Source organism: Vipera berus, assembly GCF_964194415.1.
Source record: "Vipera berus genome assembly, chromosome: 2".
NCBI lineage: Eukaryota > Metazoa > Chordata > Lepidosauria > Squamata > Viperidae > Vipera > Vipera berus.
The window spans coordinates 232,604,505-232,629,700 of NC_138203.1; the positions used below are offsets into that span (position 1 = coordinate 232,604,505).

Here is a 25,196-nt window from a genome sequence, read left to right on the forward strand (position 1 = left end):
ATTCCGCTGGATACTTGGGAGGTAATTTGGGTTAGAAATGTTAAATTTACTCAGGCTCAAAATTTAAGAGAAAATTTTTATAAAATGTTTTATAGATGGCATCTGGATCCCAAAAAGTTGTCTAACATGTATCCTAACTTACAGTCTAAATGCTGGAGATGTGGTAGTTTAGAAGCCACCTATTTTGATATGTGGTGGACTTGCAGAAATATAAAAGCTTTTTGGGTTAAAATTTGGTGGAACATTCAAAAGATTTTTAAGAGAAAGATAAAGTTCTCTCCGCAATTGTTTTTATTGGGTATTGTTGTAGATTGTGATGTTAAAGAAACCAATTTGATGTTGAACTTGATAACAGCAGCACAGTTACTGGTGGGACAATACTGGAAGAAGGATAGTTTGCCTACTATAGAAGAATGGGTGTTTAAAGTTTCGAATCTTGCAGAAATGTCTAAGATTTCTGCTTATTTGAAGGATCATTCACAAGAAAGTTATATTTCAGTTTGGAGGAGATGGATAGATTATATTCAGAATAAATATGGGACTAAAAAGTTCCATTTAGCTTATGAGTAGATTTTAGAGGGATATTGTTATTAATTTTAGTGTTAGTACTTTGTATATATCTATGTTAAAGGGGAGTTAAAGCACATTATGAATTTAGTTAATTTTATATTATGGATAATCTTTAGTTAGAATATGATTATTATAACTATAACCCTGTATTTAGCTCTGGGAAGTGGGGGGGGGAAGGGGGGTGGTTTGGGGTCGGGGGGATTTGGGGATGTACTGTAAAATCTTGTTTTTGTAAAACTCTTTAATAAAAAAAAGAAACCTGGATGTAATACACATATTTTGGACTTATTTTTGTTTCTTTGCATGTTTGATATTTTTAAAAAGGCATATGCTACTGACTACACTTATGTACATATGTAACATCCTTTGCTAGGATACATGTCCCCTGCTTGTCCAGAATGTGAAAAGTGAAAGATTGTGACTAAACAAAATTTTAATGTACAGATAATACCACCAGAAATTATTTTATCCTTTTTAATAAATGTTGTTATTGATGTTAAGCTCACCATGGAAAACATCATATATTGTTATATATATATATACTAGGTAAATTATTTAAAGACTGAAGTGCAACATAACTAGATTCTAAATAATCTATTTTTCAAAATACACAACAGTCCAAACAGTAAAAGTAAAGTCCAAATTAAGAATATTTCATTCTTAACAATTGTTTAATTTAAAGTGGTTTAGTTGTAATAGAGTATGTACAAAAGATACAATTTTTTTCTAGCATCAGCTAAATTAGACATATTACATTGAGAAAAATGTTTCTCATTTCTTTCCTGTTACCTTTATTGATTTCATTGCAGAGATGTTAACATAGGAAATAGATTATTTTGTTATCTAATTTTACCTTCCAAAAGACAGAAGCAGATGAAAAATGTGAGGTTCTTTCCTGCTGGCTTTTTTGAATTAGCTGTTTTAGATTCTAAAAGTTTAGTTCCTAAAGAAGTAACCTTGTAAATAATTTTAATGTCCTCCTCTAGTGCAGGGTAGGCAACCTTGGCTCTTTTATGACTCAAGGACTTCAACTCCCAGAATTCCTGAGCCAGTATGGCTCAGCTTGGAAACATCTCTCTTTCCCCTCAGCGTGGCTGGCTCAGGATTTCTGGGAGTTGAAGTCCACAAGTCATAAAAAGGGCCAAGATTGCCTACTCCTAAAGCCAATAGAGGGAGCATTTTTTTTTTTGCAAAAAAAGTTGCCGGAACGCCGTTCTGAGTGTTCTATGAGAAAAAAAGCCCTTCTTTAAAATATGCTTCAAAGTGGTTTGCTTTTCTGATTAGCTCTCAAACCAGAAAGACATGAAAAGAACTTGCCTCAAGCCAATTAGACATTTTTACAAGATTATTAAAGCTGCTCTGGGGCACAGTTTAAAGAGAAAATAAGGGAGTCAAAGGAATAAAAGTTATTTTTCTTGTTCTTGGACCTGGCTTCAATCTGATTAAGTCTTTCAATCATATTTAGGAATATTAAAATGAACTAGCACAGTATTAGTTTCTCTTCTTATTGCTTCAAGGTTTTGAGATGTACTGTTTCAATTCTTATACCAACACACATCCAAATTTCCTTGTAAGTAAGATTATGAGAACAAATTGAATTATTTAATTCATAATCATAATAGTAAAGTTGGAAGGGACCTTGGAGGTCATCTAGTCCAACCCCCTGCTCAGGCAGGAATACCTATACCATTTCAGAAAAATGGCTGTCCAGTCTCTTCTTAAAAACTTCCAGTGTGGAAGCATTTACAGCTTCTGGAGGCAGGTTGTTCCACTGGTTAATTGTTCTAACTGTCAGGAAGTTTCTCCTTAGTTCTAGGTTGCTTCTCTCACTGATTAGTTTCCATTCATGGCTTCTTGTCCTGCCCTCGGGCACTTTGGAGAATAGCTTGCCTCCCTCTTCTTTGTGGCAGCCCCTGAGATATTGGAACACTGCTGTCATGTCACCCCTAGTCCTTCTCTTCATTAACCCAGACATACCCAATTCCAGCAGCCATTCCCTATATGTTTTACAAAAGAGAAGTCTTGCAGGATCCCCAGGTTTAATGAGAGTTTTTTATATTTTCTAAGACCTCCTCCATGCACCACGACATTTGCTAATAATGAAAATTGCTCAACAATTTGCATACCTAAGTTAACTTGCTTTACATGTTCAGCAGCTTAATCCAAATTTAAGAACATGTTTAATAACTTCACAATATCTAGAAACTCTGATTAAGCAGATATCTGGTCCACATAGTTTTAATCTGAGCAGGACACTACCAACAAATTCAGTCTGTACATACCAATTACATTACATTGTAGAACACCTGTTGCTAACTTTGATTGGCTTGTGAGTTGTATTGGCTTAATAAGTTATATGCCTTCACCATTAAACATGAAAACTATATTAATTTTACATGGAAAGTTTTGTAGGTGAAGTGTTATTTTAACCCTCATTTATTATCATGTTCCTTTCCTAAAATCTGCCTACAGCTTTTTCCCCAACTTTAATAATTTCGAAAAACTTTAGTAGCATATTTTCAGAAATACCCATAGGTATACATCTTCATTTCAACATGCTCTAAGAAAGTGAGTAGATTAAAAATAAATCAAGAATGAATAAATCATCAAATACAGTGGGTCCCCAAAAACAAAGCACAGTTGTAATAGTCCTAAAATACTGACAAGAACTTGCATTTAGGTTCATTCATTGGAAGTATAGCCATATTTTCTAATAACCATAAAGTTGAGCAATATAATTCATTGTAGAATTATATTGCTCAAGGTTGTACTAAGAAATATTAAATAGCACTTTAACATTAATATTTATAAAAAAAACTGTATTTATAGTATTTATCATATTAATGTATCCCTTCTTGATGTCTTCAAGCTTGGGGGAGGGTTTGAAATATTTTATTACTTTCAAGTTTTACAATCATAAGTACTTAATAAACAATGCAGTATCTAGGTTCCTTTGTCATTCAGTGGTACATATTAACTTTCACTCAAAATATCCAATACTACACCAACCAGTATTTCCCTGGTCCTCTGTTCTTCCAATAATAATCATTTTTCCACACTAGGCAAATACAATTCTTACTGCTATTAATACCTATACAATTAAATATAAGCATCTTCATCACATTTTCCTAATGTTATACATAGTGTCAATAATATCAGTTTATAATATCTTCTCTAGCCAAAACATACCTCAGATGTATTTGCAATCAAAGTTCCCTTATTCAATCCATATCCTGTTTCCCCCCCCTCTTTTTTCAGTTTTAATTTCCCATCAATATTCAAAATAACGTTATCAATTATCAATTTTCTCATAGTTAATTACATTTGGGTAACAAAGCTTCCCTTATACCGACCCTCTTAGTATTTTCATATTTCCCATCCTATAAAAAATTATATTATACTAGTTGCAAATCACATCCTTCTAATTTATAATGATCCTTTTATTTCTAACAATTGTTATTTCTAACAATTATCTATTTTTTAGTCATATTCAAGCATCCATTAGATAGTATAATACCTCATCTAATTAGTCAGGACCTCTATTTTCTTTAGTCTTACTCTAGCTTTCTTCCTTTGCCAAATAACTTTACAAGTCAGTGCATTTAGATCATCAAGTGTTTCTTTCTCTGTTTCTATATGTATTGTTTGGAATAAAAAAGATGATTTAATTAAAGTATTTTTGTAAAAATGCTTAATCCATTTATATTCATTAAACAGCCTCCATTTCTTTCTCCTTCAGTTTCTCTTTTAATAACTTGTTCCCCAGTTTTTTGCATTTCTCCATCATCCATTCTATCAATTCTTCTTCCTTGTCCTCAAGTATGTCTTTTCCATTTCCAGTGTTATATCTGGGTCTTCCAAATTTTTATTTATCTGTACCTGTCTATTGGTTTCTTCTTTCGAATCCTCCATCTTTGTATCAGTTTCCTCTATTTTTTCTTCTATTTTATGAGTTGCTAGTTCATTCTTTGTAGTCATTTACTGAACATTTTCTGCTTGTAAGCTTAAGTTGGAAAGTTGTTCATTTATGTTATTTAAATTATTTTTAGTCTCATCATGATTTAAAAGAATTGTCTTTTGAATTGATTTCAACATGGAAAGGATTTCTTTCTGAAGTTCATTTACATTTTCTTGTTGATCATCCATGTTTCTTCCAAAGAGAAATACTCCAGAAGCAACTTTTCCACTGTTTCTTAACATTTCTTGATAATTCTTGAAACTAAAAGTCAGTCAATATTTGTAATCCAGGCCAGCCAATTCAAAATGGTTTATTGTCTCTTTCAAACAGATAAAACAGCCCAAGGATTTTTTTTCCTTTTCCCAGCTGCAGTCTGCAAGTGAAAGTTTCCAGGAACAACAAAAAGTCTTATCTATGTCCGGGCTTCCTGCCAAATTTTCTTTAAGCATAATAAATTGTAATGCCAAAGCTCACCACTAGATGTTATTAACATCCATCTTCCAGCTTTAAGTCCAAACTTATTTCACCAACTTTCCAAATATCTTTTCAAAAAGACTTAAAAGTACTTTTAGTCCCCAAATTTGTCAAAGTTATGTCTCTGTATTAATTCCAAATTAATCTTATAGTTTTCTCTATTTTCCCCCCAAGGAAAGTTATTCACCGCTTCTCTTTTCCTGAGGGAATGGGGCAGTAATTCCCCTTCTCTATATCATCTGGGGGCATTCTTTGCTTTGGGAATTCTTTTTTCCAGGAAGAGGTTTTAAGGTTATAAAGAGAGGATTACATTCTCACCCAGTTCCATCCACATTGTTCAGAAGTTGCTAATTAGTGCTTATCTTCTGTTATCAGTAGCTTCTGAAATGTGGCCAGTCTTTCCCCTGCCAGTTTGGAGGGCTCCCTCCAAATGATGAGAGTCCCCTCCTTCTTTGTCACTTCTCTGGGGTGACTTTAGACCCTTTTTAGGGTCCCCAAAAGAGCAAAAAAAGAGAGCCTTGGTGGAGCAGTGGGCTAATGCCTCCTTAAGTAACACCAGCTGCCTGCAATTAGTGCAGGTTCGAGTCCCACCAGGCTCAAGGTTGACTCAGCCTTCCATCCTTCCGAGGTAGGTAAAATGAGGACCCAGATTGTTGGGGGCAATTAAGCTGACTTTGTAATAATGCCGCTTGGGGTGTGTGTGAAAGCCCTAATAAGCAGGCATATACATAGAATGAAGGCTACTGCTAAGCTTGTAAGCCACCCTGAGTCTTTGGAGAAGGGTGGGATATAAATGGAATTAAAATAGAAAATAAATAAATAAATAAAAATTGGATGTGGAAGATGAAGCCCCATTTTCCTGCACCTGTAACACCATGACATCTAACCCAGAAGTCCTGATGTCTTCAAGCTTGTTGAATCCCCTAAACTTACAATCAATGAAGGTTTCAACCCTCTTATTTGGCAGTTGACTCAGGAATTGCTCAGAATTTCATAGCTAACATGACAAACAGATAATGTAGGCTTGCAACTGATATCTAGCTTAACGTACACATATCCCTGAGGACTGAGGGTATTTTATTACTCCTTTGTTAAACACATACATTCTCCCTGTCACTCAGAAGCTTGTAGTCGTGATAACCTCCATAGGGAGGGAACACCAATTAAAATGACCTGTCCCAATCCTCTTTGGATCTAGTCAATATCTAGTGATTGCTTGGGGAGTTTCCCAAAAACCAGGGAGTAATTCTGACATATCTCAAGATTTAGAACAGGATATCACAAATTATTCCTGAGCATCTTTCTCTTATGCACAGATCCAAGGGTGTCCCATAGTTTACAGAGGAACCTATGGTTTTCCAAAAAGTTAAAGGCCAGACTTTTTAGAAAGGCCCTTGGTGATTAATTGCAGAGCCAACAACAACAAACTTAGTTTTATTATACTGTTATAAGCATTGCTAATATAATTATATGGGTGTTTGCACTTATGTATGTATTTATGTGTATGTACATATATGTATATTTATCTATATGTGTCTGTGTGTACACCTATCATTTAGCTATTGTCTGTCTGTCTGTCTGTCTGTCTATCTATCTATCTATCTATCTATCTATCTATCTATCTATCTATCTAATCTATATTATACACATACACATACATTATCTAAAGTCTGATCACAATCAGGCAATGTATAAATTTCAAAAATAAAATCTAGCCTGTCAGGGACAAAACAGCAAAATAGACAACTGCAGAGCTGATAGTGAAAAACAAAGGACAACCATAATTTGATAAAGGTACAAGTGCACTTTGGGTCTATACTGTGGCAATACAGGTAACAAATCATAATTACTTCAGTGCCCTTATGTATCTGTGAGTGATACTCAGTGGCCATGTTTATGTTTGGAATAAAAGAACCCTTTCCAATAATTGTAGCGCTCCCATTATCATCTATTTCTCACTTAAATCAGATCAACTTTTGTTCAGAGGGAGCCCATTGGCAAAGCCAACACCCTCCTAGTTCCTCCTAGTTTCTCCTAGCCATAGGTAAGAACCAGTGAAGAGACCTAACAAAGCATGAGATGGAATTGGGGGGAAACTGTCGTGCTGTAACTAAATTTCAGAGACAAGTGTTTCCTTTCATTGTAGTAGATGTTAAACTTTTCATTAGCTCAGATTTGATTTCCAAAAGGTGGAGCATGCAGATATGAAGACATAGCATTTAATTGCAAAACCTTTAAAAAGCAGCATCTTTTCCCAGGATTATCATCATCATCAGAGTTGGAAAGGACCTTGGAAGTCTTTTAGTCTTATCCCCCTGCTCAAGCAGGAGACCCTTTGCCATTTCAGACAACTGAATATCCAATCTCTTCTTAAAAGCCTCCAGTGATGGAGCACCCACAGTCCCTGAAGGCAAGACATTCCACTGGTTGTTTTGTTCTCATTATCAGGAAATTTCTCTTACTTCTAGGTTGCTTCTGTCCTTGGTTAGTTTCTATCCATTGTTTCTTGTTTTGCCTTCTGGTGCAAATGTTTGCATGATTCCCTACTATAAATGCTTAAGGCAGCTTAAGCAGCTGTGGTATCCCTTTATTTTATCCTACAGCAGTTCAGTTCCTGTCTGCATCCAATGAAATGAACTGTAGCTCACAAAAAAATCATGCCTTTTAAATAAAGGGGATTTCTCTATAGTATTTTTATGCAGGTTATATCCTGTTTTTATTTATAGTGACCACCAAGAGGCAAAGGTTTTATGAGGAAATTCTTTGGAATATACTAAAACATGAAGATCAAGTGGTGATCATGACTGAACCATTTAGGATTAAAAGGTCCTATAAAAGTCAACCTAAATTCTACCATTGGGAGGGGGAAATGACTGATGCCAAGGCTATTGAGAGCAAGCTATTATCATTTTTTTGAATAAACAATGAATCACCTTACAGAATCAGCATATGTTAGATGGGTAGTCTTACCATATAAATGCAATTTGTATTTTATAAGCATGGATTTGAGTCATGTAGTCTCAGCAACACCAATGTATAATATCTTATTCAAATATAATGGCTGTTAGAACCCACTTGGAGTCTCCATTGTGGTGAACTTGGCCTCAACAGCTCCCTTCACAAAGTAAATTAGAACATCCTTCTCAGACCAAAAAACAAAGTGCCATCAATAATTATAGTGAAACTATAATCTTGGAATCTTACAAACTGGGAGGGAAAACTTATTTTGAAGCACCACCATTCTCAACACCCTGATTAAGTGAGCCAGAGACAGCAAGACAATCAATACTTTCTGCCAACTTAGTGCGTTCCTTTCCCTGGCTTGATATAGCCATGAGCCTAGATAGCTTTAAAAGACAACGGAATAACTTCATTCATGACCCATTTAACATGGGCTATTATTCTCAAAGATTTAATAGGTTGGGCCAGCATTCCTCCAAATATTAATTGCAGGGAAATAATGGTGGGAGAGGATTGTGTCTTCAATTTATTTGCAAGCACCCCAGAGGCATGTTTCTACTATGAGAAACAAAATGTTGATCTAAGATGCATCTCATTCTGATCCAGGACAGCCTTGGGTCATTAGCATAATCCAGCAGGATTATGTGTGATAATGTTATACTTACGTTATATCTGTTACTTTCCCACTGAAGTGGTGCCTATATATCTAGTTGCAGTTGTACATGCTTTTGAACTGTTAGGTTGCCAGGACCTGGAGCAAGTAACAGGAGTTCACTTCGTTACGAAGTGATAGGAGTCAAACTTCTGGAGCATAGACATTCTCCAGTGTCTGTTAAGCCACTGAGCCACCATGCCATAAGCTCTGCACTGCGGCATGATGTCATGCTAGTCACATTACCATGGAATTGTCTTTGGACAGAGCTAGCTAAATGGCTTACAGCAGAGGTGTCAAACTCACAACATCACATGACATGTCACAACATATTGCGACTTTTTTTCTATTGCCGGCAATGGGGTGGGAGCAGTTTCGGCATAACGCATCTGGCCCAGGGGCCGGCAGTTTGACACCCCTGGCTTACAGAAACAAAGATGAGCACAACCCCCTAAAATCAGCTACAGCTACGGGAGTAAAACCCGCAGGAACACCTTTATATTATATCTATTTCCTTAAGGACTAAAGTGAGGAACATCTGCTATAATTGTGCAGTGCTTCAGATTAAAGACAAAAAGTATTTCACAACTCACAGAAGAATAAATACAGCATCTCTCTGCAACTACTTAAAGCAGAGTCATGTTTTTCCAGGATCACTGTATCCTCCACAGTTATTTTATTGTTTAGGACAGGATTCCCAAACTGTGAAGTGTACTTCCCTTGGGGAGGTGCAGACAAAGTTCAGGGAGATGCGAAGAACCGTTTAGTTATACATTGTTATATTAAACCTATCTCTCCCAAGTTTTCCCTGTATTGTTTTCAATCTTCATATGTGTTCATTTTGATGTTTGGATTTTTAGGTGATGTGGGTGCATTAAAATTACTCTGAAGGGAGGGGTGATGGCAAAAAGCTTAGGTTTAGGTCAAGGTGTGTGTGTTGTTGTTTTTTTAAAAAAAGAGATCACTCAAGTTTGTAAGTACATCAGGAACCGGGTAAAGGTTAAAACAAGAAAGCATTTTACGAACTTTCCCAAAATGATATACTAAGCCATGGAGATCCGTGTATAAGCATTTGGATTCTACATTAAATAGGCAGGGAAACTTCTATACCATTTCATGAAATGACCAAGAGGGAGTAATTTACCTGGTCCTGGAGAAAAGGTAAAATAGCCATCTGGATAAAAGTAAGTAGAAAAAGCCTTCAAAAAAGGAAGGTATGTTGTACAATCAGTCTTTGCTTATAAACTTAAGAAGAAGACCATTTTTAAAAAGACATTTTTAAATGGAAAACTGAATGCCTAACTTGGGGACTGCACACCAGACCTAAAGAAAATAAACAGTGAGCCTTTTCTTTATGGTATAATGATACGAATTTACTTAAACAATTGGAAGGGAAAGAGGATAGTGTTTCAGTTAAAACTTTCTTCAGATAAATCATCTGTGAATGAATTTATCACACCATCTGTTGGAAATAAATCATGCAGTCCTCAAGGCCACAGAGAAAACTACAGCCATAACCCAGGCATTTAAACAGAAATAACTGGTCTGAACCCCTTAATCCTTATAGCACTATTTACTTTTACACTTGGAGAAATTTATTTGATCCTGCAAGTGAAAACATGAATTAGTTTGTGCTTACAATTATGAAATCTATTCTAGAAACCTAGTGTTAATCTCCCTCTAAAACATATAATCCAAAAATTGTTTGTATTAGTTATTACCAGTGCAAACTATAGAAACACATACAGGAATTTGCTTGGAATTACTTTCAAGACAAATTTGATTTTAATCTGTATCTATTCATTAGAAATTGATATTTAATAACATCTAATTAACTGAGGAAAAAGTATACCTCATCATACCTGAGCTTAGGCTGGTGTACTTCAATGCCAGATCTATGGTGAATAAGGCTCCCCTCGTCCATGATTTGATCTAGGAGGAACGTGCGGATCTGGCATGCATTACGGAAACCTGGTTGGGCTCAGAGGGAGGTGTCCCTCTGACTGAGCTTTGCCCTCCAGGTTTCCGTGTGTTGCATCAGCCGAGGGCTCAGGGCAGAGGCGGTGGGGTGGCGGTAGTTATACGGGAGACCTTATGTCCGCCGGAGTCCACTGTTTTACAGATAGGCGGGAGAGTCCCTCCTCCTGAGGTGTGGCCCTAGAGCTCAGTTGGGCTTGTTGCTCACATACCTGGCGCCCAGCTGTGTGGCAACGGCCTTGCCCGAGCTTCTCGACGCCCTCTCAGGGTTGTCGGTTGAGTTTTCCAGACTTATAGTTCTGGGCGACTTTAACCTTCCTTCTCTGGGAGGGTCGTCTGAGTTAGCCCAGGAGTTCTTGGCCTCCATGATGGCCATGGACCTGACCCAAGTAATTCAGGGTCCGACCCATGGGGGGACACACTCTTGACCTAGTTTTCTTATCTGGGCAGTGGCTTGATGATCTGGGAGGGGGCTCGCCAACTATTGTCCCCCTGTCATGGTCCGATCATCACCTCCTGCGGTTGGTTTTCCGCTATGCCACCCCTCGCTGCTGGGCTGCGGAACCGACCAGGTGGTTCCACCCCAGGTGCCTAATGGACCCGGAACAGTTCCAGATGGTGCTTGGGTCTATACCTATCCCCCTCACTCACAGCCCGGTCGACGCCTTGGTGGATGCCTGGGAAAGGGCTGCCACCGAGGCGCTCGACCGTGTTGTACCCTTGCGACCCCTGACCCGGCACAGATCCCAATGGGCTCCATGGTTTTCTGTGGAGCTCCGGGAGATGAAGCGTAGGAGATGGGGTCTAGAGAGCTGTTGGAGATCCAGCCGATCCGAATCTGACCGATTGTAGTTAAGAATCTTTATAAGGTCTAGACTTCCGCTGGCGGCGCGGCGCCGAAGACAGCCTCCCCTGGCTGCCCGCGGCTCAGCTGTTTGTTTTTTCGCCCGAAACAGCGCCGATCAGCTGTTCGGGCGAAATTGAAGCCCCCTCCTCGGGAGAAGAGGAGGGGGTGAGGCCCCAGGTAGGGGTAGAGTTCTCCGAGGCCGCCTGAGCTTTGAGCTTGGGCGGCTGAAGGATCGAACTCCCCCGAAGCCTGGGTTGCTCCCAGCTGGCCGTCGTCTCTGCTCCGAACTTCCTGGAGCAGAGCCAGGCGTCTGCGAACCATCCCTGCCTGAAGAAAGGACTATGATTTAAAGGAGCAGGCAGAGCGGTACAAGAGGAAAAGGTGAAGAGATGAAGAGGATTATTTTATTTTACTCTCAAGCTTGATGGACTATGCTTAAAACTTAAAGTGAAAGCGCGTCACAATTGTAAGTAAAAGATGGCGGCTAAACCTCCCCCTAGAACTTTTCGGAGTGCTGGAAATTCTCCGGTGCAACAACAATCATTACTGCAGGCGTTGCATTCTCCTGATGTATTGACATCGAAGGATCTTGAAAAACATACCCAGTTAATTTTGGAGTCAATGGGTGTTAAATTTGCACAGATGGAGGAGAAATTGGAGAAATTGGAGCAGAGAATGGAAGAAAGGATGGAGCAGAAACTTAGAGAGATGAAGGTAGACATTTTGTCCTCAGTGCATAAAGTAGCTAAATGTGTGGAGGTGCTGGATGATCAAGTGGAAGACTTGACTCAAAAGAATGCTATATTAGAAGCAAAAGTATTGGAAATTGAAGATTTAAAAGACAAAATGGATAGCGAACAGAGTTTGGCTCAATTTTACCAGATGCAGTTTGCTGTTAGAATTAGAGGCCTAAAAGAGAATATTAAGGAAGATTTAAAGCAGCTGGTTTCTGAGGCTTTTGAGGGGGTATTGAACCATCCAGCATCTGAAATAAAACAAGGCATGGACAAAGTGTTTCGTGTGAATTCCTGGATTGCTAAGCAGAGAAAGTTGCCTAGAGATGTGGTGGTTTATTTTGTAAAAAGGGAAATTAGAGATGAAGTTATACAAGCTGCCTATGATACTAAAGTTGTGATTGCTGGTCAAGAAGTTTTGGTTCTAAAAGAAATTCCTCCAAAGATTTTAAAGAGAAGGAAGGACTTTATATTTCTTGTGCAAGAGCTCAAGCAAAGAGATATAAGGTTCAGATGGGAGATCCCAGCTGGGTTGAGCTTCATGTATGATGGCAAAAGGTACTGTTTGGGTACTGTGAAGCAAGCGCATGATTTTTACAACAATGTTTTAAAAGCAACCCCATCAACACTTCTGGAAGCTGCAGAGGGATCTGGAGAAGGAGAACATCAAGAGGATGAAGATGGACAGATAGACGAGAAGGGTACAGGAGGAGATCAAGCTGCAACTCTTTTGGATGATCCTAGAGAACAGAGGGTGACGCGTGCTGCCTTAAAACGCTCAAAAAAGATTAAAAAATAAGACCAGTAGAAATCTATGGAACTTCCACAATATACTTATAGTCAAGTGGTAGCTGTGTTTTTAAGAGTTTTGGGATGATATCTATGGTAACAGAATGTTCAATTTGGAATTAATGGACAATTTACTACAGAGGAAGAGGAAGAAAATTTTGTGGGTTAATGCGGGTTAATTTGTGTAAGAACCATCTATTATAGCCTATTTTGGCTAGAGAGGTTAATAGGGATAGGTGCTTGTGATGTGTAAGTGAGAATATGTCTAGGTAATAGTGAATTGTGGAAGAACATAGATGGGAATGATGCTAGTTTTCTTTTATTTTAGTTCTTTATACATATTTAGTATTGTTAAGGATTGGTTTACTCTATATAAGCTAGAGAGTGATGGATTTTAGAGTTTATAATTGTTAGTATATGATTGTTTATGATTGCTTTTTAGATATATACCTTGTATTTTGCTCTGGGAAGTCGGGGGGGGGGAGGGGGGGAGGAGGGGAAGTAGAGGGGTGGGAGGCAGGGGAGGGAGGAGGGAGAGGGGGAGGGGGGGAGATAGGGGGGAGGTAGGGAGGGGAGGAGGGAGGGGGAAGGGGGGTTTTTCAAAGGAAAATTGTATTTTAAAACTTTTCAATAAAAAAAAAAAAAAGAATCTTTATAAGGTCTTATCTTGCAGCGATGAGGACGGCAAAGGCTAATTACTTTGCTGACCTCATCGCTTCCGCAGATAATCACCCGGCCGCCCTGTTTAGGGTGACTCGCTCCCTTCTCAACCGGAAGGTGAAGGAGGATCCCTTAGAGGGGTGGGCCGAGGAGTTTAGTCATCATCTGACGGATAAAATCGCTCAGATTCGGACCGGTTTGGACTCTGACTGGGCAGACTCTGACGTGGAGGAATCGGACAGTCTTGAGCATGTTATCTGGACTGAGTTTGATCCTGTTTCCCCTGATGATGTGGACAGGATGAGGAGGAGGCTGAGCTCCACCACCTGTTTGTTGGACCTGTGTCCCTCCTGGCTGGTTTATGCGGCTCGGGAGGAGACATGAGGCTGGTTCCAGGCAGTAATAACTGCTTCCTTGAAAGAGGGTATCTTCCCTGCTGCCCTGAAGGAGGCGGTGGTGAGACCCCTCCTCAAGAAGCCTGCCCTGGACCCGGCTGTTTTAAATAACTATCATCCGTTCTCCAACCTTCACTTTTTGGCGAAGGTTGTTGAGAATGTGGTGGCGCATCAGCTTCCTCTGTTCCTGGATGAAGCTGATTATCTGGACCAGTACCAATCGGGTTTCAGGCCTGGGCGCAGCACGGAGACGGCATTGGTCGTGCTGGTGAATGATCTCTGGCGGGCTCGGGACAGGGGATGTTCCTCTGTCCTAGTCCTTTTAGATCTCTCAGCGGCTATCGATACCATCGACCATGGTATCCTACTGCGGCATCTAAAGGGGTTGGGAGTGGGAGGCACTGTTTTGCAGTGGTTCTCCTCCTATCTCCTGGGCCTCTCGCAGTCGGTGTTGACGGGAGGGCAGAGGTCTGCCCCGAGGCCTCTCGTTTCTGGAGTTCCTCAGGGGTCGGTTCTCTCTCCCCTCCTGTTCAACATCTATATAAAGCCACTGGGCGAGATCATTCGTGGTTTCGGGGTGGGGTATCATCAGTATGCTGATGATACCCAACTTTTCTTTTCCACCCCGAACCAACCCAGTGATGCCCTCGCCGTGATGTCCCGTTGCCTGGAGGTGGTCCAGGTCTGGATGGGGAGAAACAGGCTTTGTCTCAATCCTGCCAAGACTGAGTGGCTGTGCATACCGGCATCTTGGGTTACCCAGACTATTCCATCTTTAACGATAGGGGGTGAGGTGTTATCCCCTGTTGATAGGGCTCGTAACTTGGGCATCCTCCTCGACTCTTGGCTCAATTTTGAAGATCACATAGGAGCCGTGACCAGGGGGGCTTTTGCCCAGGTTCGCCTGGTGCGCCAGTTGCAACCCTACCTGGACCGAGATGCCCTACGCACAGTCACTCATGCGCTCATGACCTCCCATTTAGACTACTGCAATGCTCTCTACATGGGGCTGCCCTTGAGGACAACTCGGAGGCTTCAACTGTTGCAGAATGCGGCTACGTGAGTTGTGATGGGGGCTTCCCAATACTCCCATGTAACACCTCTACTCTGCGAGCTGCTTTGGCTTCCAGTTGCCCTTCGGGTAAGATTCAAGGTGCTGGTGATGACCTATAAAGCCCTAAATGGCTTGGGTCCGGGTTATCTGAGGGAACACCTGCTGCCGGCATCAAGCTCCCTTCATCCCGTGCGCTCCCACAGGGAGGGCCTTCTCAGAATACCACCGATTAGGGAATGCCGGCGGGTTATTCCCAGGGGAAGAGCGTTCTCTGTGGGCGTGCTGGCCCTATGGAAGCAGCTCGCCATGGAACTTAGGACTGCCTAAGATCAGCTAGATGATAACAAATTACTAGAATAATAGAATTGGGAGGGACCTTTGAGAACTTCTAATTCAACCCACTGCTCAGGCAGGAAACACGATACTATTTCAGGCAAATGGTTGTCCAATTTCTTCTTAAAAACCTTCAGTGTTGGAGCACCCACAACTTCTGGAGGCAAGTTGTTCCACTGATTAATTATTCTAACTGTCAGGAAAATTCTCCTAAGTTCCAGGTTGTTTCTCCCCTTGATCAGTTTCCATACATTGCTTCTTGTCCTGCCTTCTGGTGCTTTGTGGCAACCCCTTTGATATTGGAACACTGCTGTCATATCATCCCTAGTTCTTCTTTCCATTAAACTAAGCATACCCAATTCCTGCCTTTGTATGTTTTAGCCTCCAGTCCTCTAATAATCTTTGTCTTACCAAGGCATTATAAAGTGGTACTAACACTTCATGAGATTTTGATTCTACCCTTCTGTTAATGCAGCCTACGACTGTGTTGGCTTTTTTGGCAGCTGCAGCGCGAGTGAATGATGCCACTTGTAAAGGTTGTTAAATGTGGTACTCATCACCCCACCCATAAAGATAGTGGATCCCTGAAAGGGAAAGAAAAGTTAATAAATCCTAAGGAGGATGAAAATTTATTGGAAAAAGTGTGGATAAGATGTTTGAAAGTGAGCCATATGAAACAAAGCAAGCTTTTCAAAAAAAGCTGTTGATGGTGCAATACCAAATCCATTGGAAGATGCTTCTGAATATATAGAGCTTATTTCTTATATAACTTCCTGGTTTTTGAGTGTACGATACTTAAAGGTTTCCCTCAACCTTAAAAAAAGCAAAGGAAAGAGTCAGTAAAATATTTTTAACAAAAAAAAGGGAAAGCAGTCATTGGCTGCTCTCTGATCAATCTTGCATATTTCTACTGATTGTCCAATTGTAATGATCTTTGTCATAACACCTACCTTTTTCTGTAGAACATTAATTTTTCTTTCTTTAACTTCTAACATGTCCTTCATATCTCGAATTTCTCCAGCCAGAGTTCCTTTTTCTTCTGTGAGGTCTTGCAGTTGTTTGGTTTTTTTATTAAGAAAACTTTCTTTTTCTTCTAAACGTAATCTCAAGGCATCAACCTATAATAAAATATGAATATGGAATAATAGTAAAATATCACAACAGTAAGCCAATTAAACATATTTTACATGTCTAATAATGTTACTATAAACAGAAAGCTAAAGCAACAACAACTATTAGTTGTAGAGTTTCAAACTGGAAAAACAACCAATGAGATAATTTTGCAAAAAAAATAATGGAGAAATACTGTTAGGCATATGGTGATAGCCTACATAGTTGGGTTGAAAATATATAAACTATGATGTTGTGACTTTAAGATCTTAATTGGCCAATGGGTGTGTAAGTGTTCTCATGGCCATAAGAGGGAGCTAGGAACGTAGCTTCTTTCTCTCTGAATTCACTGCTCTCTCTACTATTACTGTTTTGCTGTACTGTTGGTTTACTACTGTGATAAACCTGAACTGTGTATTGACCTCTGGACCCGTAAGAAGACTTTGTATTTGGAATACTCCTTGGACTGTTACTATTGTGTATGACCTGGACTGTTTATTTTTGACCGTGCATTTTTGTTCTTACATCACCTCAAAAGTAAAGTACTTTTTGCTTTCACAACTCAGTGTACTCTTGTGGTTACTGTGTGACTCTTACTGCTCTCAGTGCCCTTCCTTATCTGTGCAACTCCTTGGTAGCACAAGGAGCCCTCTGCACAACAATTTCATAACAAATACCATTTTCTAAGCATTCCAAAAATGAAATTTTAACCCACTGTTGATATGGAGAAACAAAGTATCCTGTAATCCTGTATTATCAGGTATAAACCTTGCGACAATAGGATCAAATATTTTAAATGTCCAGTTTTGAACTCAATGTGATCATTTATCTATATTTTTTGTAATCATCATGAAATAATGTACAATGTTAAAGGATCATTTGAATTACAATCATGTCATATTTTACTAAATAATAACTGCATAAGATGAATTTCACATGCTTGGTTAAATGCTTTAATAACCAAGTCAATGCTTCTAAAAATGAATAGCACAAAAAAACAGACCACTAATTCTATTTGTATTAATTATATCTTCTTCATTTAGGAACAGCATGTTGTACAGAGAGAAAAGTCTATGAATAAAACTGATTTATTCTGTGGTGGGGGTTTTTTTGTACTGAGTTTTGTAATGCTAAACTTGTTCTGGGGAAAAAAAACATCTTCGCAAATCTATTTTTGCAAATCAGTTTGGGACCAATTTGGATGATCTATTCGATCTCAAGATGCATGTTCCTTCCTGTTCCTGAAATGGCTCAGTTCATCTCTGTACTCAAGGGAAAAGTTATATACTGAGTTGAATGGAATTTAGACATTTTATCATTAAAGACCCCTGACAAGGACATCATCAGCATCACATTTTTGTTATAACAGGGGAAGGAATGCCCAAAATATTGACTTTAGGAGACATAAAAATACCACTGATGATTAAGAATCCTTTTCTTAAACAAACAAATGAAATAGACCTATGTGATGACCAAGAAATAAATAGGTGAGGCTGCAAGAGAAAAGATTAAAATGTATTCCTCAATAAATTAAAAACATATACACATTGCCCCTGGAAATGGCTAGCCAAATATTTTTGAAGCTATTTCAAGCCTTTAATTGATATTGTTCCCTTAAAATTGAAGATAAAATATTATAAATCAGTCGCTTATATCCTTTTGGAAGTATGCCATCATTGGAAAAAAGAAAAAGAAAATTTAAAAAAATGAGTAAATACAATCCCAAGCATTTTTGAGGTTAATCTGACTTAAGTTCTAAAACATAAAAATATTTCATAGTGGATTTTTTTCCATTCAAGGTTTTTTCCCCTAATTTTCTTTTAAGCCTAATAGAGATGGGCTGGGTTCACATATTACATGAATGTATGGTTTACTTTAATCACGATTTTGTTGAATAAGTCATACTGGCTAATGTCTTGGTTCATACATTGAACATTGTGATTAGTTGACTTCAAGTTATGGCATAATAGTAAGCCATAAGTAACAATAGTAAGCATTTGTTAACTCAAAAGTAAGCAAGGTGTAATCTTAATGCAATGTATTTATTTTTATTTATTTTATTTTATTAGATTTATATACTGCCCTTTCCTGAAGGACTCAGGGAGGTTTACAGGGTATTTAAAACAAGAAATACAAAAGTTAAAAACAATTTAAAAAATTACATCAATCCCTGGAAAAAAAAAGTAAAAACCCCAATTAAAATTAAAATTAAAATTAAAATTCTCAGCCTGGGCCAGAGAGCTCGAAGAGCCAGGTCTTCAGGTCCCAGCGGAATGAACGGAGGTCAGGGGCAGTCCTGAGCTCCACGGGCAGCTGGTTCCAGAGGGCAGGTGCACCCACTGAGAAGGCTCTTCCCCTGGGTATTATCCGCCAGCAATCTTTTACCGGCAGCACCCTGAGCAGACCCTCCCTGTGGGAGCACACTGGATGAAGGGAACTTGATGCTGGCAGCAGGTGTTCCCTCAGATATCCCGGACCCAACCCATTTAGGGCTTTATAGGTCACCACCAGCACCTTGAATCTCACCCGGAGGGCAACCGGGAGCCAATGCAGCTCGCGGAGTAGAGGTGTTACATGGGAGTATCAGGAAACCCCCATCACAACTCGCGCAGCCGCATTCTGCACCAGCTGAAGCCTCCGAGTGGTCCTCAAGGGCAGCCCCATGTAGAGAGAGTTGCAGTAGTCTAAATGGGAGGTCAGGAGCATATCAGTGACTGTGCGTAGGGCATCTTGGTCCAGGTAGGGTCGCAACTGGCGCACCAGGCGAACCTGGGCAAAAGCCCCCCTGGTCACGGCTCCTATATGGTCTTCAAAATTGAGCTCGGAGTCAAGGAGGACGCCCAAGTTGCGAGCCCTATCAACGGGGGGTAACACCTCACCCCCCATCGATAAAGGTGGAATGGTCTGGTTAACCCGAGATGCCAATATGTACAGCCACTCAGTTTTGGCAGGATTGAGACGAAGCCTGTTTCTCCCCATCCAGACCTGGACCGCCTCCAGGCAACGGGACATCACGGCGAGGGCATCGCTGGGTTGGTTCGGGGTGGAAAGAAAAAGTTGGGTATCATCAGCGTACTGATGATACCCCAATGTGTGCTCCCATCTGCTGTTCTCAAGTAATTTCAGGTTATTTTACAGCACAATCTGTTGTAAATGTTATCAAGAATAATCAGCTCAATAAGGAACTCAATTGATTTTTTTTATGTGGTAAACAAATATAGATTTTGAATTGTAGTGGTTACTTTAAAAATAAATGGTTCTCTAATGAAGTTTGACATTGCTGTAATGGAGGCATTGAACTGTTCATATTTTTAAAGTGTGAGATCTAATCTTCATATCTGCGCTAAGGTTTAAAACTACTACTTTTTTGATAAAACTCACTATTGCAGCCATTATTGTACTCAACTCTTAGATTATATTTTTATTTATTATTTTTCCTTGCCACACTTTTTTCAAAAAGAGAGTAGGATGAAAAGGCTTTTTTATCAGTTTTCCCCCTAAATGCAATATAAACTGGACTTGAAATCCATTTCCTAGTTTATGCATCTCTGCAATTGGCCCAACCTTTATTTACTTAATTTCCCAGATGTAAAAGCAAACAAAGACCTGTTGCACAGTTGCCTTCCTAAAGCAATATAAAACTAAGAGTAGTTCTGCCACAAAGATATGAAGCAACAACTAAAATAGCATCACTAGGGAACAGTTAGTCTATATGCAGACTCTTGTGTGTGGTCTAGCGTGTGCAGACATATATTTCCATGTACAAATGAGATGTGGAATGCTAGTTATTCTCTCAGCTTATAATTTCTCATATAACTCTGTGCAAATGGGGGAGAGAGAGAGAGAGAGGAGAAAAGAGAAAGAGCACGAGAGAGAATGGATTTCCCAGCAACCAACCCCTTTTTTGCCTGAATTGTATCCAGCCATCTCCAGGAGGGAAATCAGTTATATGCTAAATAAGCATTACATCATTTTTTAAAAAAATTCTTCACTGATGAAGGAAATGTAAAAACTGAAAAACAGCTGAAAATGACATTTTCACTTTGCAAAAAAAGAGAAAAAAACCTTTTCTTTCTATGCTAACCATACAAAGAAAAAAAAAACCTACCCATTCTTCAATAAGAAGAGCAAGATAAATTGAATGAAAACTATCACACTTTTGGTACTAAAGATTACAGCACAGCTTGACCTCAAAAATTAAAGAGAGGTATGGGGAAAAAATTAAGTGTGATTAAAGGGGTGAGTTAGAAATTCAATTTCAATTCAAGCTAAACTAAAAGATCTGTACTAGTAGGTGGATGAAAAATTTATTATCCTGTCTTTGACACCTCTTCAATATTCTGACCCAGTTAGATTTATACTGAGTTCTCCTTAAATTCTACACATTGAGATACATTTAAAATGTATATTTTGGAGAGAAAAACTGTACTTTGATAGTAGTACTATGAGTACTTAATATGCACTTACGCTTAATGGAGTACAATTTTGGTCAAGGATTTTTTTAAAAAAAAATTATCTAGGATTTTCATGAACTCTTTTAAAGAATTGTATGTCTCTATGATGTCCTATGCTTATTATGGGGTATGAAGTTATTTTTTATTGTTTAATTGATTTGGTTTTGCTAGGAATGAATCAATCCAGGATACTAAATCTGCTTTCCATCAAAGCGTACACTCTGTTATTTTTCCAGCAATCTCTAACAATTGACCAAGGGGACAGACAATGGGAGTGAATTCTAGTTTGTCAATGTGCAAATGTATATTTTTCTTAAAAATCACAAGATAACAAAAGCATTGGTTAATACTGTATCCTTTGTAAAGTGCACCCTAATAGGGGTGTTCTTTTCTTTTGGTTTGGTCATCACATCACGATGGCTCAGGACCAGTGGTGGGATTCAAATATGTGAACAACCAGTTCTTTCTGTGGATGCCACTTCCGGAAGTCCATTCTGGGCATGGGCAACAAAAAATTAGCTACCGGTTCTGCCAAAGTGGTGCAAACTGGCTGAATCCCACCACTGCTCAGGAGTTAAGATGCTGAGCTTGGCAGCTGGAAAGCTGACAGCCCGGGGATCAAGACCCGAGTGTTGCGTAACAGGGTGAGTGTCCATCTTCATCTAGCTCCTACCCACTTAGCACTTTGAAAGCATGAAAATGCAAGTAGGTAAGTAAGGTATCTCTTTGGTGGGAAGGAAACAGCACTCTGCGACAGCATGCTAGCCACATGACTGCGGAAATGTTTTTTGGAGAGCACCGGCTTAATGGCCTTGAAATGGAAATGAACGCCACCCTATACAGTCAGCAACAACTAGCATAGTAAAGTCCTTTCCTTCCCTTCTTTCACATTATTTAGCCCAACATAAAATGGGCATATTTCCCTTTCCATGTAATGTGGCAGTCTGAGGCTGAGAAAACTCGATGAATATTTTAGTTAATTAGTTTTATTGAGAAGGGAAGAACCGTTTCATAAAGTATAATTTCAGACAAAACATTCAGGAGCTGAATGTGTCTATTTCTAATATCAGGTGAACATTATAGACATTGACCAGAGGTCAATGACTTGACAACCACCACCACCACCCCCATGTCATCAGCCTTCGCTTCTCAGCAGGGAGACATTCCAAGCTCCACCCTTTGCCAACACTCCATACTGTAGTTAGGGCTTACAGCTAAATCTAAGAACCAGACTCCAGGCTATGACTGCATTGCAAGCTGTTTTTCTAAGAGTGAATGGAGTATGAATCCAGCTAGATTATGTACTCATAAAATGTGGCCCAGGGGCTCACGTGGCTTGCTGTTGTCCATTCTGTGGTGCTCAGAACCCCCATAGAATGAGTTCATCCTTTACGCAGCTTCAAGGATTAACATTCCCTTTCCGATCTTTGAACTCCACCCCCAATTCTCCAAAATACAACTAATGTTGCTACAAATTTCTACTATATCTAGAAATCTAATATATCTGGAAAACTAAAAGCTTTCAAAATCTGTCTTATGTTAACACTTAACTAGTAAGTGATGAGAATCTAGAAGGTCAAGTGTAGAAAGTGATGTGACTAGAGGTCTTTTGAACACAGATCCATTTCTCCTGACAATGATAACCACCGCTTCCCTAAGCAACTCCTGAAGATCAAGAACCTTTCAGACCAGACTGAATTTTGTCACTTTGTCTATACTTGTGTGGAAATGCTTCATAACCATACATGTGTTCTCCAAGTGTGTCTAACCTGAAACACCCAATATGAAACTTGATCAGTTAAATGTAAAAAAAATGCATTGTGTATGTACAATATAAACAGCTTTGAAAATTGTCTAAATAGATACCTAAATTAATAATATCATACTCAACTTTACATTGTGGTCATATTTCTTAAACAAGAAATTCACCACCAGAATCTAATGCTAAATTCATTTTCAGCTACAAATGGTCTAATATGGAATCAATAACATATCTTAATAGTTAAACATTTTTCTTAATAAAACATTCCAACACCAGTTTTACTTCATTGAATTTACCTCACTTTTTAAAATAGTTTTTGCAAAATTATAATGTCATTTGTATTTTTAATAACAGCAAAAAGGAAGTAGGTCATTTGTAAATCAGTGTTATTTTACAATAAAATGACAGTTACAAATTCACAGTATTCAGAACCAAATTTTAAAATGATCAATCAATTATGGAGAGTGCAAATAAAACACAAATGAAAAATACTCCCATATTTTTTTCAAAAAAAAATTCCTTAAGAGCACTTATTTGGAGTTAAAGTTATTAAATGCAATCTCATTTACCTTTATCATACATGGCTGGGCTGGGCTGTAGATGTAAATACTGCTAATCCATTTCAAACTAAAAAAAGATATTGCTGGATTACTTTTTCTTTGAAAAATACAAATTCACATCTTTGAGTGAGAGAAAAGTTCCGCATAAGAACTGAATTTTTTAGAATGCTTGCTATGGCTGTACAAAATGTTAAAGGATTACCTCACTTTCATGAAGCTTGGATAAGCTTTCACGGCCAGATTTCCAATATGTTGAACACAAGGCAGCCCTTGAAGACTATCAAACAACTACAGTTGGTCCAGGATATAGCAATGCAAACGGGATTGAGACTATCTTGATATGCTTATATGGCTCCAGGGCTTTGCAACCTGCACTGGTTACAATTCAAGGTGGTGGGTATTACCCTCAAAGTACCATTTGACATAGATTCTGCCTTTCTGAGGGAACACATATCTCCAATAGTTTCTGTCTGCCAGTTCTGATCATAAAGGGTTCATGCACTCTGATCCCACTGTCAGAACCCAGAAAACATGCTTACTGTACAGTATTACAGTGTCTACTCTCTGGAATGGCATCACCACAGAGATTCATGTACTTTACACCCTTGAGATATTTGTTGTTGTTGTTAGTTGCGAAGTCGTGTCCGACCCATCGCGACCCTATGGACAATGTTCCTCCAGGCCTTCCTGTCCTCTACCATCTTCTGGAGTCCATCTAAGCTCACGCCTACTGCTTCAATGACTCCATCCAGCCACCTCATTCTCTGTCGTCCCCTTCTTCTATTGCCCTCAATCTTTCCCAGCATTAGGCTCTTCTCCAGTGAGTCCTTCCTTCTCATTAGGTGGCCAAAGTATTTGAGTTTTAGCTTCAGGATCTGGCCTTCTAAAGAGCAGTCAGGGTTGATCTCCTCTAGGACTGACCGGTTTGATCGCCTTGCAGTCTTGCAGTCCAAGGAACTCGCAGGAATCTTTTGAACCAATCAGTGGTTCCGTGTCCAGTTCTCACTGTTGCTTCTTGGCCCGCATATAGATTTCTCAAGAGACAAATAAGATGGTCTAGTATGCCCATCTCTTTAAGGACTTGCCAGAGTTTGTTATGATCCACACAATCAAAGGCTTTAGCATAGTCAATGAAGCAGAAGTAGATGTTTTTCTGGAACTCTCTAGCTTTCTCCATGATCCAGCGTATGTTAGCAATTTGATCTCTAGTTCCTCTGCCTCTTCGAAATCCTGCCTGTACTTCTGGTAGTTCTCGATCCACATACTGCTGGAGTCTAGCTTGTAGAATTTTAAGCATAACTTTACTAGCATGAGAAATGAGTGCAATGGTGCGATAGTTTGAACATTCTTTGGCACTGCCTTTCTTTGGAATTGGAATGTAAACTGATCTTTTCCAATCCTGTGGCCACTGTTGAGTTTTCCAAATTTGCTGGCAAATTGAGTGTAGCACTTTTACTGCATCGTCTTTTAAGTTTTTGAATAGCTCAGCTGGAATACTGTCACCTCCACTAGCTTTGTTGTTGCTCAGCTTTTCTAAGGCCCACTTCACTTCACATTCTAGGATGTCTGGCTCGAGGTCAGTGACCACCTCATTGTGATTATCAGGGACATTAAGCTCATTCTTGTATAGTTCTTCTGTGTAATTTTGCCACCTCTTCTTAATCTCTTCAGCCTCTGTTAGGTCCCTGCCATTTTGGTCCTTTATCATGCCCATTTTTGCATGAAACGTTCCTTTCATCTCTCCAATTTTCTTGAAAAGATCTCTGGTCCTCCCTATTCTATTGTTTTCTTCTATTTCTTTGCATTGTTCATTTAAGAAGGCATTCTTATCTCTTCTAGCTATTCTTTGGAATTCTGCATTTAATTGGGCATATCTTTCTTTTTCTCCCTTGCCTTTCGCTTCCCT

At 39.2% G+C, this 25,196-nt stretch overlaps 1 protein-coding gene across 1 annotated transcript in view; it reads right to left on the reverse strand.

Annotated features, from left to right (window-relative positions):
• Positions 1-25,196, reverse strand: part of ERC2 (ELKS/RAB6-interacting/CAST family member 2) — a gene marked incomplete at its 5' end in the record, with an annotated part of 592,568 nt that overhangs the window by 325,439 nt on the left and 241,933 nt on the right. Inside the window, one exon of the mRNA XM_081317437.1 lies at positions 16,355-16,522. Coding sequence (XP_081173563.1) covers positions 16,355-16,522 — 168 coding nt within the window. The remainder of the gene's footprint in view (positions 1-16,354; positions 16,523-25,196) is intronic.